The 17,700-nt window shown below is 30.3% G+C and overlaps 3 protein-coding genes across 13 annotated transcripts in view; 2 read left to right on the top strand and 1 right to left on the bottom strand.

The window, feature by feature from the left end:
• LOC113509662 (cytosolic purine 5'-nucleotidase) overlaps positions 1-3,512 on the top strand; it is a 29,033-nt gene extending 25,521 nt beyond the window's left edge. For all 10 annotated transcript variants that reach the window (XM_031910749.2, XM_026893048.3, XM_026893046.3 and 7 more), the window contains 3 exons: positions 641-795; positions 1,082-1,190; positions 1,716-3,512. In XM_031910749.2, coding sequence (XP_031766609.2) covers positions 641-795; positions 1,082-1,190; positions 1,716-1,829 — 378 coding nt within the window. In that variant the 3' untranslated portion in view covers positions 1,830-3,512. The remainder of the gene's footprint in view (positions 1-640; positions 796-1,081; positions 1,191-1,715) is intronic.
• On the bottom strand, positions 3,501-11,315 carry LOC113509665 (protein FRA10AC1 homolog). 2 transcript variants are annotated; one of them, XM_026893055.3, is made up of 5 exons: positions 10,936-11,315; positions 6,771-7,055; positions 5,185-5,344; positions 3,829-4,062; positions 3,501-3,600 (listed from the first exon to the last, which is right to left on the bottom strand). In XM_026893055.3, the coding sequence occupies exons 2-5, from the start codon at positions 7,041-7,043 to the stop codon at positions 3,530-3,532; spliced, it is 738 nt and encodes a 245-aa protein (XP_026748856.2). In that variant the 5' UTR covers positions 7,044-7,055; positions 10,936-11,315; the 3' UTR covers positions 3,501-3,529. The 2 variants fall into 2 exon arrangements, with proteins under 2 accessions (XP_026748856.2, XP_026748799.1); XM_026892998.3 differs by lacking the exons at positions 3,501-3,600; positions 3,829-4,062; positions 5,185-5,344; positions 6,771-7,055 and adding an exon at positions 8,514-10,852 and having other exon boundaries at positions 10,936-11,297.
• A 1,121-nt stretch (positions 11,316-12,436) lies between these two features.
• Positions 12,437-17,456, top strand: LOC113509770 (ribonuclease H2 subunit A). The gene is made up of 5 exons (XM_026893184.3): positions 12,437-12,747; positions 13,363-13,592; positions 14,789-14,932; positions 15,656-15,803; positions 17,121-17,456. Exons 1-5 carry the CDS (start codon positions 12,603-12,605, stop codon positions 17,405-17,407), a joined length of 954 nt encoding a protein of 317 aa, XP_026748985.2. The 5' UTR covers positions 12,437-12,602; the 3' UTR covers positions 17,408-17,456.
• Positions 17,457-17,700: the final 244 nt, after the last annotated feature.

The raw sequence follows: 17,700 nt of genomic DNA, 5'->3' as shown, positions 1-17,700 counted from the left end.
ACGAAAGTTTCTAAAATGATGTAAACTTTTTTTTTTTTATACAACTTAGAATGACAAACAAGCTGACGGCCCACCTGATGGAAAGTGGTAACCGTCGCCTATAGACATGATCAGTATCATGGACATAACAGAGTATACTGTTTCGCCCATGATACCCCCCATGTGTTGCCATTCCTGAGGATTCAGGTGTTATTCCTCTGTACCCTGTAAATTCACGCCATATCCCACCCTTCAAACCGAAACACAGTCATGCAAACACAACTGCTTCACGGTAGAAACACGAATGGGACAGAGGTACCCAAGAAATCAACTTATGTACAAAGTCTCCCTCTGGTAAATATATAAATACTAATACCTATTATAAAGTGGAAATATTTGTTGTTGTACGAATAATGGATAAAGTCAAAAACTACTAAACTTATTTTAAAATTCTTTCACCTATAGAAAGCTACCTTATCAGCGAGTAACATAGGCTATAAATTATTTTCGAAAATTCTTTCTACCCGTGCGAAGCCGGGTCGAATCACTAGTTAAATCTAATTTGGTCAACTTATGTTTTTTTACTCATGTATATATTCCCATGTGTCTAAGCGTACAACCTGTCTAAGACAGTCCTATCGATCGTGTGGCATTTTACTAGGTGGTGAGGTATGCGGATCTGTACGCGGCATCCTTCTTGAACCTGATGTACTACCCGTTCTGCTACATGTTCCGCGCGCCGGCGATGCTGATGCCCCACGAGTCCACTGTCGCTCATGAGCAGCGGTTCACGCTTGACGCGCCCACCATTGACAGGTACATTCAGAGCTTTTGAACTTCTTAAAAATTTGTTTAATGACTATTAAATATGTTACTTTGTCTAAATGAGACTCTGGAATCGATTTTCGGTCGGGTAATGAAATTTCTATAAATTGTCTCAGACTCAGTAACCATATTAGCTGTATCAGGTTTTTATATAATTTGTTAAATGGTCCTTTGATGCAGTATTTTTGTCCCTTTTCATTAAATGAGCCCACTAACAATCTCCTTGTATTTTACTGTAGATTTTTTTGTTTATTTTGTTGTTAATATTTTATTGTAGATCAAGACACCCAAGTGCACAGCGGGCGTACAGCGTCGCCAGCGTCAGCATAACAGAAGATACGTCCGAAGATGTCGCCACAGTTGCACCAGAGACTGTTGATAATAAGGTATACTTACCTTAATTGTTTACTCGGAGTGCCCACATAACGCTGTCTTTTTTTTTTATAAAAAAAAAAAACATTAGCGTGTGGGTTATGCTATGTAAGTGTTCTATTTATTATTCGAAAGCTTTCTCACTTAGGTAGGATTAATTTTGTAATACTCCGTTAAAAATGTATTATGTGTGATATAAGTTACAGTCGAAAATTCTAACTGGGGCAATATAGTATTTTTTATTGCAAAACAGTCAATAATATTTTTACAACAGACACCTTTCAAGCACCACGACCTTCAGTAATGAAGTGGATGCAGAGAGAGAATTTTGTATTTTTTTTTAATTGTGATTCAACCCTTTTTAAAATGGAAATATTATTAAAATGTGATATAAAAATAATATTCCAATAATTATTGTGTGATTAAGTTTTAAGGATTTTAAGAATTTAAATTCGCGACTTCTGTTAAGTATTGATTGGTGGTATGAAACAATATAGTGTTTCGTTTAGGTCGTACCGCTAATTAAAATCACCTTCCAGATCCTGGTATCTGTGCCACATGTGCGGCCCGAGACACCCCGCCAACTCACACACACCCACGACGAAGATTGTTCCGATGATGAAGAAGTTAACAAGTCTGCACAAAGTAAATAAACTGAGCTGTACGCACAAAAATCGCCTGAGATGTATATAAACATTAGTCGAAAGTCAATTCTGTGATTTATTAGCTCGTTTAAAATACAATAAATGGTAAAAACATATTAATCACTGTGAGGTTCCTGGATGAAATTAAAAAATAGATATCTGATATTTGTAGTCATTTGCTGATAAAAATATAAAATTATTCCAATTTTGAAATAAGAATTTATTAATTTTCTTAAATAATTAGTCATAATGGTTATTAGTATTTAAGTCAATAGGCGGTATTATGTTTTGAATAAACAAGCGAAACACTTCAAAGGTGATGTTATTCTCGGTCTACAGCATTAATGTAACTATTTATATCAATCTGATCAGAATAAATCAGTTCAGTATATATTTCCAATAATACTAACTGTAACATATACCCCTAATGGCATAAATAAAGATTATTTTTTATAGGTGTAAAAATCTATTTGTTCATTTCTCGTGACCGATAGAATAAAATACCATGTGTGGTATTTCAGCGGGCGCGGGAATTGGACATTATGTTTTCTACACGTATAAAAATAAGATTCATCTTTTAATTATTGCTGATATAATGGAACAATCAATAAAATTACTATCTTTACTCTTTGATCTATAGATATTGTTAAAATTTTGTAATTATAGTGTAAAGGAACCAAGAACCAAGAACTCTGCTATTAGTTATACATAAGTAGTCTTTGTCTTGTTAACCTTAACAATATTAGCGTTCCTTGCCTTAAAAATTATTTAAGTCCTGATTCTAGAAAATTGCGTCAATGAATATATTAGGTACATTATTAAGTATATATAATTCTTTACCATTTTATTTTGTATGCTTAGGAAATGATACTTATATTTCCTGTCCTTTTCCTTATTGTTTTAATGTTTTCATGAGCGATATTTAAAATATTTTTGTATTGCAATATGCTAATACGATATAGATGCAGTATTTCAAATCATAAGCTTCCTTTATTTTAAGTGAACAGGGTTGCTATAAAGCGTTGTGTTTGAATAATTGAAATATTTAGGTTAAACATGTGATATGTATTTAGTTTCTCGTTAGCAAATGGACGGTGGTGCGCTTGTTATCATAGGTATACTTACCTATTGAGACTGCGACATGCTTTTCATTGTAATCAATGTTTAGAGGCTATATTCACTCTAATGAGCGAATAAACGAATGTAATAAACGATTCCAACATTGTGATTAGTTGTACCGAATAATAATAAACATTTACTAATTATTGTTATTATGTATGATATGAATGCACTTTGTACATACATATAATAATTCTATTAATGTGTTATTTTGTTGTTTTGAGATTTTATTTGTCAGTCCAGTTGATTTTGTAATAAGTATTCATTTTGTAATATTTGTCAGATTTAAGGCTGCTTTTGAGTTTATATCTATTTGTTATTTGTTCTGCCATAACGCGTCTCATTTATTGTATAAACAATGATTACTTGAAATAATTGTGTACATATACTTTGTATACAAATTATGAAATCTCAAGTAGTGTAATTCGTGTATGGAAAGGACTGATATATTCTAATGTATGCTTTATAGCTCTTAGTGTGTATAGATACAAAATAATTGTTTACGTGAGTTTACATTTTTGTATGAATAGCTATTCCATGTAATAAGATCCAATAAACAGATTAGTAATCACATATTTATTGTTTTATTCTTACAATAATAAATCTTCTAAATAATCTTCAAATTCTTCTTCTCTAGATTTTTCTTCAATGTCTTGGGGTGCTGAAATAATAAAAGTTGTCTTTATGATATATAAAATATAAAATAAATATATAATGTAGTATACCCGTAGCTTTGCTCGCATTAATTAATATATAAAATATGTATTACTCTAGCATACGGATTACCTGTATAAAAAAATTCATTAAAATTCGTTTAGCCACTTAATCGCTCAAACATTTAAATTTATAAATTTAGTAGAATAGAAATTTTAGTGGAAGAAAGACTGACCTTTTTTCCACAAAGAATCTTCACTACTGGTTGTGGCATCCTTAGTATCCTGGGATGTAGATGGTTCATCTGAAGGTTCAACGGTAGGTGTATGAGGCTCTTCTCCACTTTCGTCACTATCAGATTTATTTCTATCTTTACTTTTCTTCTTTTTCTTATGTGCTTTTTTTAATCTTTTTATTTCCCGTTTCTGTGATTTGTAGTTCAGTTTATCAGAACATTCTGGACATAAACCTACCAAAGACATGTGTAAAGTATATCATCACTGTACAAGTGAAATGTAATATAAAATAAAAAATTTTAAGTAACCCACGATTTCACCTTGAAACGCTTGATCTCGTCAATTTCTAAACGAAACCGCATTATAATCGATTCATTCTTTAGGAACTACAATGCCACAGACAGACACACTTCACGTCAAACTTATAACATACCTCTTTGCTTCGGGGGTTAAAAAGTATAATTTAGTTACATAGTTGGAATGTTCATACGAGGGTTTCAGCTATTACAATCAATTATTAGAAATTTGTGTATATTATTTTGCAAAATGAATTCACTGTTATTTTTTTTAATAATAATTAGGTAGATTCACTATAAATAACTTACGAAGCACGTTACACTTCATTATTATTATTTTTTTGGTGGGTTAAAATGGTATGGTAACCCCAACTGCGCTAACGGGATACGCTGGCGGAGCACCAGTGAAGGGTGATAGATGAGAATGAAAACAGGTCAGTTAGCCCATCATGATGAATTCCTCAGGAATTAACCATGATAGTTTCCAGGGAGAACCGCGAGGAGGTCGACCTGATTGGGTATATTACTAGCAATAAATCAGGTTGACCTACACGCGGTTTCCCCTGGAAACCATCATGATTGATTTATTATTGAATTTGTCACGATGTGTTAGCTGACCTGCTTCATCTTCACCTATCATACCTCACTGGTGTCCCACCCGTGTATACCGATAGCGCAGGCGGGGTAACCATTCCATTATCATCCATTAAAAAAAAACTTTGCGCGTTTGTGTTTGTGTGCGCGAAACTTACAAATATAGCCAAGTATATATTTGTCTGTATATCTACATAAAATATACCGTGTCTAACATACTTTATAACTATTATTATAATATAAAATTAGTATAGGTGTTAGTATAGTATATAAATTTAGTATATTATTGTTATTTTATGTCGACCTTTACGTAGTTTCTTCTAAAAATTATTAGATATCGTCACGACAGGCCAACTGATTTTATTTTATTTTTATCTATTATCCCTCACCGTTACCCGCCAGTATTAACCCAATAGCGCAGACAGAGTTAACTTTCCATTACTCTCCATTAAAAAGAAAACTTACGAAGTTTCACCAGTGCATTTTTCTTCATTCTATTTTCCAAATAAGCAAAATTAACTTCCCACGACTTGAGATTGTCAACATTGTTGCAGTGCTTGCTGCCGCATTGAAACTGTCCCTTTCCAAGGACCACTTCTTTCTCCACACGCCATCGAAGAGCAACCTATGTCAATCGTCTTTTCTTAAGTTCTATTAGAAATTCGCAATATTTTCTTTTTGATATAAAACAAAATATTGCAATTTATCAGGGGGAGGCTTTGTACAAGACACCTGCATGAATACTTCTGACCCATCCATGTTTCTATCGTGAAGTAGATGTGCTTACATGACTGTTTCAGATTGAAAGGTCGAATATGATAGTGAAATTGCTGGGTAGATATGGAGACATAACATCTTCGTCCTCAGAAATAATAACGAATAAGGGGTCAACACAGTGTATTCAGCGAGGACCGTGGTGTTGTTCACGTCAATGGGTGATGGATACCACTTCCCTTCAGGTTCCCTTCAGCTTGTTTACTATTCTAAGTATCATTAAAAAAATCAGTATTCCTAAATTGACTGATTCATCTTTAAATTAGGTGTCTATTGCTTCAACTTCCAACGAACCAAATGTTTCTGTTATTACTCAATAACTTGTTAATTTAACAACTATAACTGTGTAGGCAAATAGGAGTTTAAGTCTCTCTGTAAAAGCTAAGTACCTACTAGTTACGTAACTATTTGAATTTTATTACCAATTTTGTTTTTTAATAAAAAAAACAGTTTCTGTAATAGGCCTATGTTCAGCAGTAAACAGATAATGGCTGAGATGATGATCATGATGATATTAACAAATATGCGTTTTTTTTTTATTAATACATTTTTTATTTAGGTTGTCCAAAATTTTACTTTAGGAATTTGGTAGGTATACCTTAGTATGCAGTAATATGAAATTCCTAAACTTCCTGAATTTCTATTTTTAACAGTCGTTAAACAAAAAGCATGAATAATACAACCTAGAGAATTTATATTTTCTGATTCACGCAATTAATTTGATAATCCATACTCTAGTCTTAGATAGCTATAAGAAATTTGAATATATTGTAATTGCACAGACAGTAAATATTACTCTCTGTAAGTATCTATAACAATTATGTAGGTATAATGTAGATAAGTTGTTGGAGTTGAATCATAATAATACAATCTATCGTTTTCCCTCAATAACTAGCCGAGCAGATGTGCGCCTCCCGTGAGCAACGTTGGGTCGCACGCGGGTGCACGCCGTACGCTATATTTAGTTTACAGAAAGGCAGTATAGTCATTGTTGCGCTCCCCAGTATATCACACAAAGGAAGGTCTCTAGGGCAAAAAAGGCAATTGAGTTACACAGGGGATCGTCCCCATCTGAGCCTCTTAAGCTGGGGAGAATTAAGTGCATAAATTATAATACCAAATTTTTAATTTACTAGTTTTAAATGTTAACGTTTCTTAGTCTCGCATTAGATTACGTTTCCTTGCTCGATACCATAGCTAGTAGGCACCTATTAGGCTATTTTAGGAATTACTAATCTAAACACTGCATAAACGACCTACTTAATTCTAAAACTTACTTTGTTTTCTTTATATCGAGTTAGGTCACAAATACAGTACTCCTTAAAGAGTTTATCATAATATTTCTTAGCCAATTGCTTCTCCCAGGTGTCGGCAACATCGTCTTCATCCCAAAGAAATTTGTGGTTTCCTCTTATCACATCCAAATCAGTACGATCTTTAGCGGTATCGCGTTTTAATAGTTCTGTAGACCCCTTCTGATTCAGACAATATATATTAACTAGATACTTATGCAATTCATATGGATTAAGACTACGCAACCTTGCAGACATCACTAGTGCAACCTAGAACAAAGGGAAAATTACCTCTGTAGTTGAAAATAAAAGAGATCTTGCAACAAACAACTCTTTAATAAAATCGACAAATTATTACATATTTCTATAAAATAGTTTCATTAAACTGTTCTTATTCTAATTGTCATGTTGAGTTTATAACAAGGTGCATTTAAATTTTTTTAATAGTTACTAAGTTGCAGTATATCAATAAATAATATTATGATAGGCTTTTGTGCACAAGTTAATATCTACTCTGAATATTATTGTCAGTCTTGTAGATTTTTGTGTAAATTTTCTCATTTGGCTCATTACTAAGTATTCCTAAATCTATAAACAAGTCATGCAGTTAAACATCTAATAATTAAATATAATAAATATATTAAAATATGATTATTGCCTAATCCTAGATATAAACATTACACAATTCTAAATACAACCAGTATATAAAATCAAAGTGGCACAATCGAAAAATAGAGTACATTTATAATAACATTAATTTCTTAGCCAATTACACAATAATTATTATTTATCTTTGGGGTTTCATTTATATTTGGTGTATTTTAAAATATTACTTTTGTTCAAATATAAAACATGTCATGTAAATATTTTTATATTTGTCATTTATCTAAAACTACAAAAATTACACTACATATTTAAATATTTCACTGTCACAGATTATTGTGATGTTCGATTTATTAGTATTCTATAGGATCTTAAATATACAGCTTAATTTTTCTTAACAAATTCTATTGTTCGAAACAGCAAACTAGACTTCTTTTGTGACCTTAGAGGAGGAAACTTAAGTGCCTTGCGTAAAATATGACAAGTTATGTTTAAAAGAACAAATTATTTTAGTTTTTATATTCAACTGTTAATTATCCAAACATAGATAATTATTGAAAACAAAAATTAGACATTTAATTTACATCAATATATTAAGGTCTAAGAATTGATTATGTATATAATTATGTATACAAATGTTTATAAATATGTATATTTAACAATATTATTGCTTTGGTTACAACACAGTTCAATAGTCATCACTTGAAATACTTAATCTAAAATTTGGCATATTTTTATAAAGGTACATTACACCTAGGAAAGTTTGCACATATTATGTATGTAATATTAAAGCTTACAACTGAAGCAGGAACAATAGAATTTCCAAAACCTTTTATAAAAGGATTCATACGATGATATGAAGTAATATGCTTAATATAAGAAACGATAGCAAAAAGAATGCTATCATTGATCAATAGAGAATTAGAGATATTTATTTTATATCAAAGTACTAAAATATCACTTTGTCATATTGAAAAGGCAGCTTTGTATTGAGATATGTTCTTTTATAGAGCACCTGTAAAGGCATTATCTTATAACACTATCATTATCCCAAACATGCATTAAAACATTGCATAAATAATTATATTGAAAAAGCATCTACAGCAGCACACCAAGGGCGTAAAAACACCCACATAAACACACCATAATGACTAAATTATGAACTAGATCATATTTTTCAATTTGGTATAAAACAATGCAATTTTAAAACTAAAAAAATGTACGACTAAATATTTGGCAATTAGAGAATCCTGCATCATCTCAAAAATGGCATCATAGGATGAATATGCCGGTTCACAACCAGTCAATGCACTTGTGATGTTTCAAAAAATATTTTTTGATAGAATAAATTGTTATTATTTAAAAGTTTTACTGTAATGTGTGTGTGAAAGATTAGTTTATTTACTTCTCATGAGTTTTATATCTTTATATGTATAATGGTGTAACTTTTTTAAAAAGTTTTTTTGAATATTGCAATTATTTCGTATTCTGGACACTTACTGCTGGTTTTTACCCCTATTTTTTGCCAGTTTTAGACTGCAAAAAATCATTAAATAAAGAATTTTAATTAATTATTTTTTGCAATTAAAACAAGACATGCATTAGACATAAAATTAATAAATAACCATTCCTATAAACTAGGTTTATAATGCTCAAAATGGACAAATAATGTTACTTGTATTATTGGCTTGAGAACTCTAGAATGTACTAATTTTGTAAAAATTTTTCATTGTTTAATGTTCAACTACTCTTCAAATCACGACAACAATTTTATTGTCATAAAACACTACTTTGATATATTTTGTGCAAGAAAATGCCGATCGTATTTTGATGTTTGTACTCCCAGTCTATTGATTAAAGAGTAAGACAAAAGTATTTCTGACCATATCATTCAGAAATATGAAAGATCATAATAAAAAAAAAAAAACTTGTTTGTATCTGTTAATTGTGTGACCATCTATTATTTAAATAAAATAGTTAAATTATTACTTAAATATTGGTTTTCAGTGAAATTGATTGAATCCTATCTTACGTCTCGTATATTGCTTCATGTACACTTTTAGATGAAAAACTTATTAGAAAAAAATTATAATCATCACTGTAAATATATCTTCTCACTAGTTTGTATGAATGTTTAAACATACATGCACATGGGTTAAAGTTTTTTTAGTCTGTAAGTCATCATTAACACTGTTGTTGATCATCAAATAATATACAAGTGTGGACATATTAATATTGCTATTAAAAATAACAGAAATCGGTCTTCACTTAGAAATACTATTAATATTTATAATAGAAAAAGTCCAAAAACCAGCAGTGGTCAGGTAAACGGCACATTGACCCTATACATAAAGTTTATTTCATGATAATCTTGATATCAGTATTTTAAGACTCTTTCTTGTTAGAAAGATATATTGTTGGACATGATGCTACTTATAATAAACAATACATTACTTTTCAGTAAGCTATCCATGAGTTTTCTCATGTTTTTTCATATTATCAGAACGGGTAAAAGCTTTGTCACAAACACCACAGTAGTAGGACTTTTGTTTTGTGTGAACAGTCATATGACGGGATAGTTCACTTTTGGTTACAAATTTCTTCTCACACACAGTGCAAGCATGTTTACGCACATTCAGATGGAATTTCATATGTATTGAAAGAGAACTTGATTGTGAGAATGCCTTGTGGCAAAGCTCACAGACAAATGGTCTCTCTCCTGTGTGCTTGCGCAGGTGATTCATAAATCCTGTCTTGGTGTAATCTTTCTGGCAAAGGTGACAGAAACTTGATTTGGAATCTAACATTCCAGGAAAATGATTGTTTATATGTTTTCTCAATTCCCAATAACTAGGAAATTTCTCTGAGCATACATGACATGGATACTTTTTATCATCTGTGGATTTGGCACTGCATTGGTGAGAAGATAGCAACTGTTCACTGGAAAATATTTGGTTACATTGGCTGCAAGTATGACTAGTCTCAGATTCAGTCGACAAGGTTACTTCCAAATAATTTTCAATAGACATAACATTTCCATTAGAACTATCAGCATCTTCGTTTTGAACCTGAGACAATCTGTCTCTGTCAGAAATATCTTTGGTAGCCATTTTTTCTAAAAATTCTTTGTAGTTTAAGGAGTCTTTACCTGAATTATTGTTATCAGGCTCTACAAGATGTAGAACAGGCGACTCACTCTGTTCTCTGTCCGACGATGTATTTTTTTCATTGTCCGAGTTTTCGGGTTTCGAAGAGACATTATTGTCAGATTCCCAATCGTTTTCCACGATTTCCACATCTGAATCGGAATCTTCGGCACTCGAAACAGAGTTATTAACCAAATGGAATCCAATATCATCAAATCGTAGAACATTTGATGGAAGTTTAACCCCCACGATAGCTTGAATCGCCTGCCATGAAAGCTCCTGGGGGTTGTTCTGCATATTAGATCGCACTATTCTAACCTACAAATGAGTATTCAGGAATTATTGGATACATATCTACACATTACATTAGAATAAATAATAAAAACAAATAATTCATTTACCTGATACGGATGATAGATTATAAACAGTATAAATTTGAATGACACTTATTTTTCTACATCTAAAATTAAAAATATTATGCTATAGCTCTAGCTATATGCACAATTGTACGCACACATACAAAATAATTATGTTTCTTCGGTTCGGTTGATATTTCGGTAAGCGTTCCATTCATAGTACCTACATATCATGTCGTATCGCAATCCTGTTTTTTTTTTTTTTTTTTTTTTTGATAAATATTGTGTAAATTTTTATGTTTAATATTTTTATTGAATTGGCACGATCACGGTTGTGTAAAATTTTTGAAAAATGTTATGTGAATAAATAAAATAGAAGAATATTCATTGTTATATGCAAAAATTTATGTGAAAGCGAGATAGAAAACAACGCAATAAAGAACCTTCGGTTCGGTTGATATATTGGTAAACGTTCCGTTCATTGGTGCCATTATCAATTTAGTTATCTCCAAGCAAAGTATTTAAATGGGACTATCTGATCGCGTAATATTAATAAAGCTCAACCACTAATTAAAAATAATAGAATATTATCCGTACAAATTAAGTAACTAGGTTACTTATCTCATGTTCATATAATCATATGAGACCAATAGAGAGTACTCTTTTGTATAATAAAATAAATTATGACAGAAATATCGTACAATATATATATATATAAATATCGCCTTGTAAAAAAAATGGAAATACATATTTTTACTGAAGGTCAGGCTGTATAAAAGATATATATATATATATATATATATATATATATATATATATATATATATATATATATATATATATATATATATATATATATATATATATATCTTTTATACAGCCGCTGGCGGAGCATCAGTGAAGGGTGATAGATGAGAATGAAAACAGGCCAGTTAGCCCATCATGATGAATTCATCAGAAATTAACCATGATAGTTTCCAGGGAAAACCGCGAGGAAGTCGACTTGGGTTGGATATATTGCTAGCAATGGGATTCTCAGTCTCCATTACTAACAATCCCTTTTCCCCTGTATAAAATATATTAAGAGCAAGGAATTACATAGAAGGAATGATAAAATAAAAACTGTAAATCATATAATTGCCTCCTTTCTTATTATGCAAATATAATTTAATATAACATGTAAAAAGAAGACCATTAAGATAATGTTATACGGCCGTATAACTCTATCAAATTCAAATACCACCTGCTTGCTTACTTTTTACATAAATTGTGTTGAATCTAGTAATGCAAAATTTAACATTGATAAATAGTTGACATATCAAACATTATTTATACACTGTGTTATGAATTAAGAAAAATAACAACTGATGATGTATCTTTCGTCCTCTTTTTACTAATTATATTTACATAAGAAGAAAGGAGGTAACTGTATGATTTGCTGTCTTATTTTATCATTCCTTCTATGTAATTCCTTGTTCTTAGAAAATTTGGAAAAAAAAAACATTTTATCATTTTTCTCTATTGTCAGTTTGACAGTATCTTATACACAAGCAAGTATTAATTGTCAAAGAGCAATTGTCAGTCAAGAAATTTATGTTGGCGCCAATCTTTGCAATTAGTTTTTTTACTTCCATCACTGTTTTAATTTTTATATTTTTTTAATATCTATGATTCTGTAAAAAACCAATTTTTAATTAAAATAAAATTTTGAAATGAACTCTTTGCAGGCATTACAAGAATATATTAAGACTAAAGATAATTTTAGAAATTTTATCAACGGCTCAGAAGTGCCGACAGTATGTAAATCTGAACCGTGTATGTTAGGGGTGGACGAAGCAGGTCGTGGCCCAGTTTTAGGTAAATATAAAACACTTAAATTATATTTGGTGTCCGAAAATATTCGGTAGTTTGTTATATTATTACGTTTTCATTTTTCGATAATAATATTCATAACATTTTGTATATTGCCTGGACGCATCAGGTATTCTATATATTGCCTAGGATGTATGTATGTAATATTATAATTATACAGATTGCCGGTAATATGCACATATACTTATTAATTAATTACATTGTTTTTATACTTAAGTATCTACATACATTTCTTATTTGTATTTTGTTAAAAACTTATTTTAATACATATAACATAATAGAGGCTTACATTTACATTTTTATCATTTATAGGGGAATACAGAATTGCATGCTATATGTATCTTCATGCTAGTGTAGAGCAATTATAAAAGATAATTCCAATCTGGAGATAAAAAGGCATGCTTTGTTTGTAAACAAATATATATATATATATATATATATGTTTTGTTTGTTCAGAGCTTTATAGATAATCTAATGTATAATATATTCTATTAGTGGGTCCAGATCTGAAGATAAAAGATAATAAATCAAAGAAAAAAACTAGAAAATATATTTCTTTCTCAAAATTACTACATTTAATAATACTTATTACTTTTTCAGGTCCAATGGTATATGGAGTCGCATATTGTCCAATAAATACGAAGAAAATATTAGAAAATCTTGGTTGTGCAGATTCAAAAGCATTGACTGAAGAGAAACGAGATGACATATTAACTCAAATTTTCACAGATGATGCAGCATTGAACAATGTTGGCTGGGCTTCAGAAATAATATCACCAAATTATATCTCTAACTCAATGTACAGAAGAGCTAAACACTCTTTGAATGAGGTGTGCATTTTTTTAGTATAGCATTGGATGAATATTTGTAGGTTGTGGTGTAGTATGTACTTAATTTAAGGAAGGGATAATGAGATTTTTAATTATGTAACTATTTTAATTTATAATTATTTTTTTAAAATGGCTTTAATTTATAACAAATAAAAATAGAATATATTAAACTGCTGCTTTTAAAATGGTACTAACCTGATTAGTCGATAACACTTTGGTAGTAGTAGTTTTGCAAACCCATAATATTACTGTTATAACTTAATATAAGAATACAAGCTGGGCATTTGATTCTCTTTAAATATTATGGATGACTGTTATGTGTGTACTTAATGAATTAACTCTGTTGTGTAAAAATAATATGTTTGTATTAACAAGGGTTCTCACTGGACACTGCAAACTTAATGAGTACATAGCTCAATTAGGTTTATGCCCAAAAAGTATTTGCAGATTTGTCACAATGAGGAAGAAATGCCACAGCATGTGATTTGTGGGTATAGCATACTCATACATAAACAATATATCTCCTTTATATCTTGAGGAGATAGAAAATATTACTGCAAAGAATATCTTAAAATTCCTATCATTTACAGGAATTAGCAGCAAAGTTAAAAAAAAAAAGGGTGAGCACGAAAGATTATTGAGGTTGCAGTGTTTTTGCCCAAAAAAAAAGAAAAAGTCCATAGTTCAATAATAATAATAAAAATATATGTGTGTACTCAGATTGTTAATTGGCAAATGATACACATTATAAAATGGCCTGTTTCAATTTATTTTAAACAAGAATCTTTGGCACCTAATATCATCTAATTGTGCAGTTGGTGTAAATTGTTCTTAAATTACACTACATAATTTAGGTGGTATACCTCTACTGAATATATATTTACAATAAAAAATATATTTATTTGTCTTGCATAACTATCTACAATAAATTATATATGTATAAATATATGTTCAGGAATATTTGATTTGGAGTTTTGCAGTGAAAAGTAATATTATGTAACCCTTGTTAGGAGTATGCATGTTTAATGTGAAAACTACTTGATGAATTCATTGAAATTAATATCGTTGTTAGTATTATTATATATTTTGTTTTAAACTAAGAACATATTAAATCAGGTTTAATGTCATCAAAATTAATACCACTGTAGGTCTTTTATTTTATTTATTTAATTTCATCTTTATTCATATAATTTCAGGTATCAATGAACTCTGCTATAGATCTTATTAAAAAAGTGCATTCTTCTGGTGTAAATATCACTGAAGTTTATGTAGACACAGTGGGCCCACCTGAAAAGTATCAAGCAAAACTGTCAGAGATATTTCCTGAATTTAAAATAACTGTAAGTAATTCTGTATATATTTATTCAAAATATATTATAACTATGTAATGTTTGTCTACAATAAAGTATAAATAAATAAAAAAAATAATTATAAGATACATTTAGATAATTATTGTAGTTTTTATGATAGTTGACTAGAAATTTTATTTCCATTAGCCAAAGTTTTTATGTTACTTATCTTTAGTTGCTTTGTCTTAAAGCACCATTTTGAAAATTGTCATAATTATTTTTAATCGGAGTTTTTATATATAAGTATCTTTTTGTATCATTTTGCTAATTTGATTGAATATGATACCTAACCATCATCTATGAATTTGAGCATCTGGGATGTCACATTTCTATGTTACTCCACATACTTTGCTTTGTTCCTGAGGACTAAAGTTATCAGTAATTGTATTATAGAATTCAGTAAATATAATATTCCTTTTAAACTATTTTAAATAGATTCCATCTTTAACTCTTGTTTATGTAGAATTGTAAAATAATCTATTAATTCTGAATAATCTATTAAATCTGTTTTTTTTTTTTTTATGTTTTGCGGTATTTAATCATCCCATCCTCGTTATTGGATACGGGCGACAGAATGCCTTTACAAGAGGGTACATGGTATACTCACTAGTGCCTCGTTAGCGTATACCGATAGCGCAGGCGGTGTTACCATTCCATTTTCACCAATAAAAAATATTTACCTAGTAAGTACTAAAGAAGTTTTTTATATTTTAGGTAGCAAAAAAAGCTGATTCTATATATCCTATAGTATCGGCAGCGAGTATTGTAGCGAAAGTGACAAGAGATCATGCACTTAAAGTTTGGAAATTTCATGAAGACCTGGAAATGGATCACACTCAGTTTGGAAGTGGTTACCCTGGAGGTAAATATACTGATTATATCTATATATTAATGTTTGAAATATATGTAGGTACAGATTTTCAATTTAAATTCGAATTTTGTAAAATTTTACTTGCAGATGGAATAGGAATAATATTACTGAGGTGGCAAACAAGGATATAGCCAGCTTGATGGTAACCAGTTATCGTAGCCTATAAACGTCTGCAATGCTAGGGGCATTACGCGCGCGTTATTGACTTTGGAGAACTTCTACAACTTTTTTTAAAAGCCCATCTCGTGGGAAAAACCTCCCAGGGAGTTCAATTCATAGCCTGATTGTTTTTTTTTAATCCCAGTAAAATGTTCCTGTAGGTTTATTTACAAGTTTTGTGTACACGGATGAAGTGGAACTATTTTATGTATGAAATTTATACCTATGACGTGTTATGGCAAACAAGCAGGCGTGATCAGAATAGCAAATATGATACTTGTTACTGTGATGTGTACTGTACATCTTGCTCCTGTTCTGAGTCCGTATAATAAATATTTGTATACACAGTTATTTTGCTGCCAATATCTTATTTCTTTCCTTTTACATGAAACATAGTCGTGCTATCAGCTCTTTGACAGTACAAACACGAGTGATATTAAGGTCACTGGTCACATTTTTTTTGTAAAAAAATCCATAAAATGTTTGCTAAATTAAAATCATGGGCAAATGATTTTCCATAGTGACCGTAGTTGCGATTCGGGAAAATATATTATTATATACTTAGTTCCGTCGATTCTCTAAAGCATTAGGAATTAGGTAATATAGACAAGGCTACTCCTTGTCTCAGCGATGACTTTGAACTATTTCTCATCCTTATTTTATAAATGTGATAATAAAGATTGTGCTTCACAAAACACATATCATGCTAATATAATTTTTTTTTATTGGATAAAAATGGAAGTAATACATGATACCTAATTGTGTTCAAAAAAATACCAACTTTAAATTGCATAAAAGATTTTGCTATGAAAAAACAGGAAAACACATTTTTTATACCACGAAGGTAGCAAACAAGCATACAGCCCGCCTAATGGCAAACGGTTACTGTAGTCAACGAACGGCATTTTTTATTATTAATAAAAATTAAAACTGCTTTATTTAACTTTATTAATTTTTTTGACGTTGAATTGAAATAGAGGAGGCAGCAAACAATTTGACGCAAATTTTTGGTCGCCTTTAGTTGACGAAGTCCATGATATGCCGCTGCATTTTTACAGTAAAAATGTATTAAGTATTGAATTATTATATTGAAATTGAATAATAAAAATGAGACACAGACATAATTTATAAATTATTTGAAATTTTCAGATCCATTGACCAAAAAGTTTATTCGAGAGCAAATTGACAAAGTATTTGGTTACCCACTTTTAGTGAGGTTCAGTTGGTCGACAGCAGACCATATGTTGCAAGAGAAAGCAGCTACTTGTACATTTGAAGAAGTTGATGAAGAGAATCCTAAAAAGAAGGCCAGTGCTGGGACTAAGTCAATCAGTTCATTTTTTTCTCCTAAATTGGAGAGTAATGGAAAAATAAGAAAAAGACATAAGTTCTTTGAAGAAAGGTGTTTAATAGTGGGTAATAATGCTTTTGACTGACAAGATTAAAGTGATAGGTGTAAATAAAATTAATAAATATTTTGTGAAATTTTATTTTCATTTTCAAGTATCTCTCATGGATAGGTGTGATACAATTTTAGGTACAAATTATATTTCTGGTCGAATGTGGATAGTGGTAAAGAAAAATATTGCGTACACAATATGGCTAGAATATTTTTACTCAGTGTTAATAAACTAAATAATTCCCGTTTTTTAGTGTCATTCGGGATTATTTTAATTAAGGAAAAAAATTGTTATACTTTTTATTATATTTTTTGTTTGAAAACTAAAGA

The sequence above is a fragment of the Galleria mellonella genome, unplaced genomic scaffold, assembly GCF_026898425.1.
Source record: "Galleria mellonella isolate WM207_F2 unplaced genomic scaffold, CSIRO_AGI_GalMel_v1 utg57, whole genome shotgun sequence".
Lineage (NCBI taxonomy): Eukaryota > Metazoa > Arthropoda > Insecta > Lepidoptera > Pyralidae > Galleria > Galleria mellonella.
Note: the sequence above shows the minus strand (reverse complement) of the source record. Positions and strands in the feature narration are given on the sequence as shown.

Excerpts from the sequence above, each read along its gene's own strand:
- LOC113509770 (XM_026893184.3), top strand. The coding sequence starts at position 12,603 with ATGAACTCTTTGCAGGCATTACAAGAATATATTAAGACTAAAGATAAT. Across the intron at positions 12,748-13,362 it reads AGGTCGTGGCCCAGTTTTAG|GTCCAATGGTATATGGAGTC; the intron begins GTAAATATAAAA and ends TTACTTTTTCAG. Across the intron at positions 13,593-14,788 it reads CTAAACACTCTTTGAATGAG|GTATCAATGAACTCTGCTAT; the intron begins GTGTGCATTTTT and ends ATATAATTTCAG.
- LOC113509665 (XM_026892998.3), bottom strand. The coding sequence starts at position 10,831 with ATGCAGAACAACCCCCAGGAGCTTTCATGGCAGGCGATTCAAGCTATC.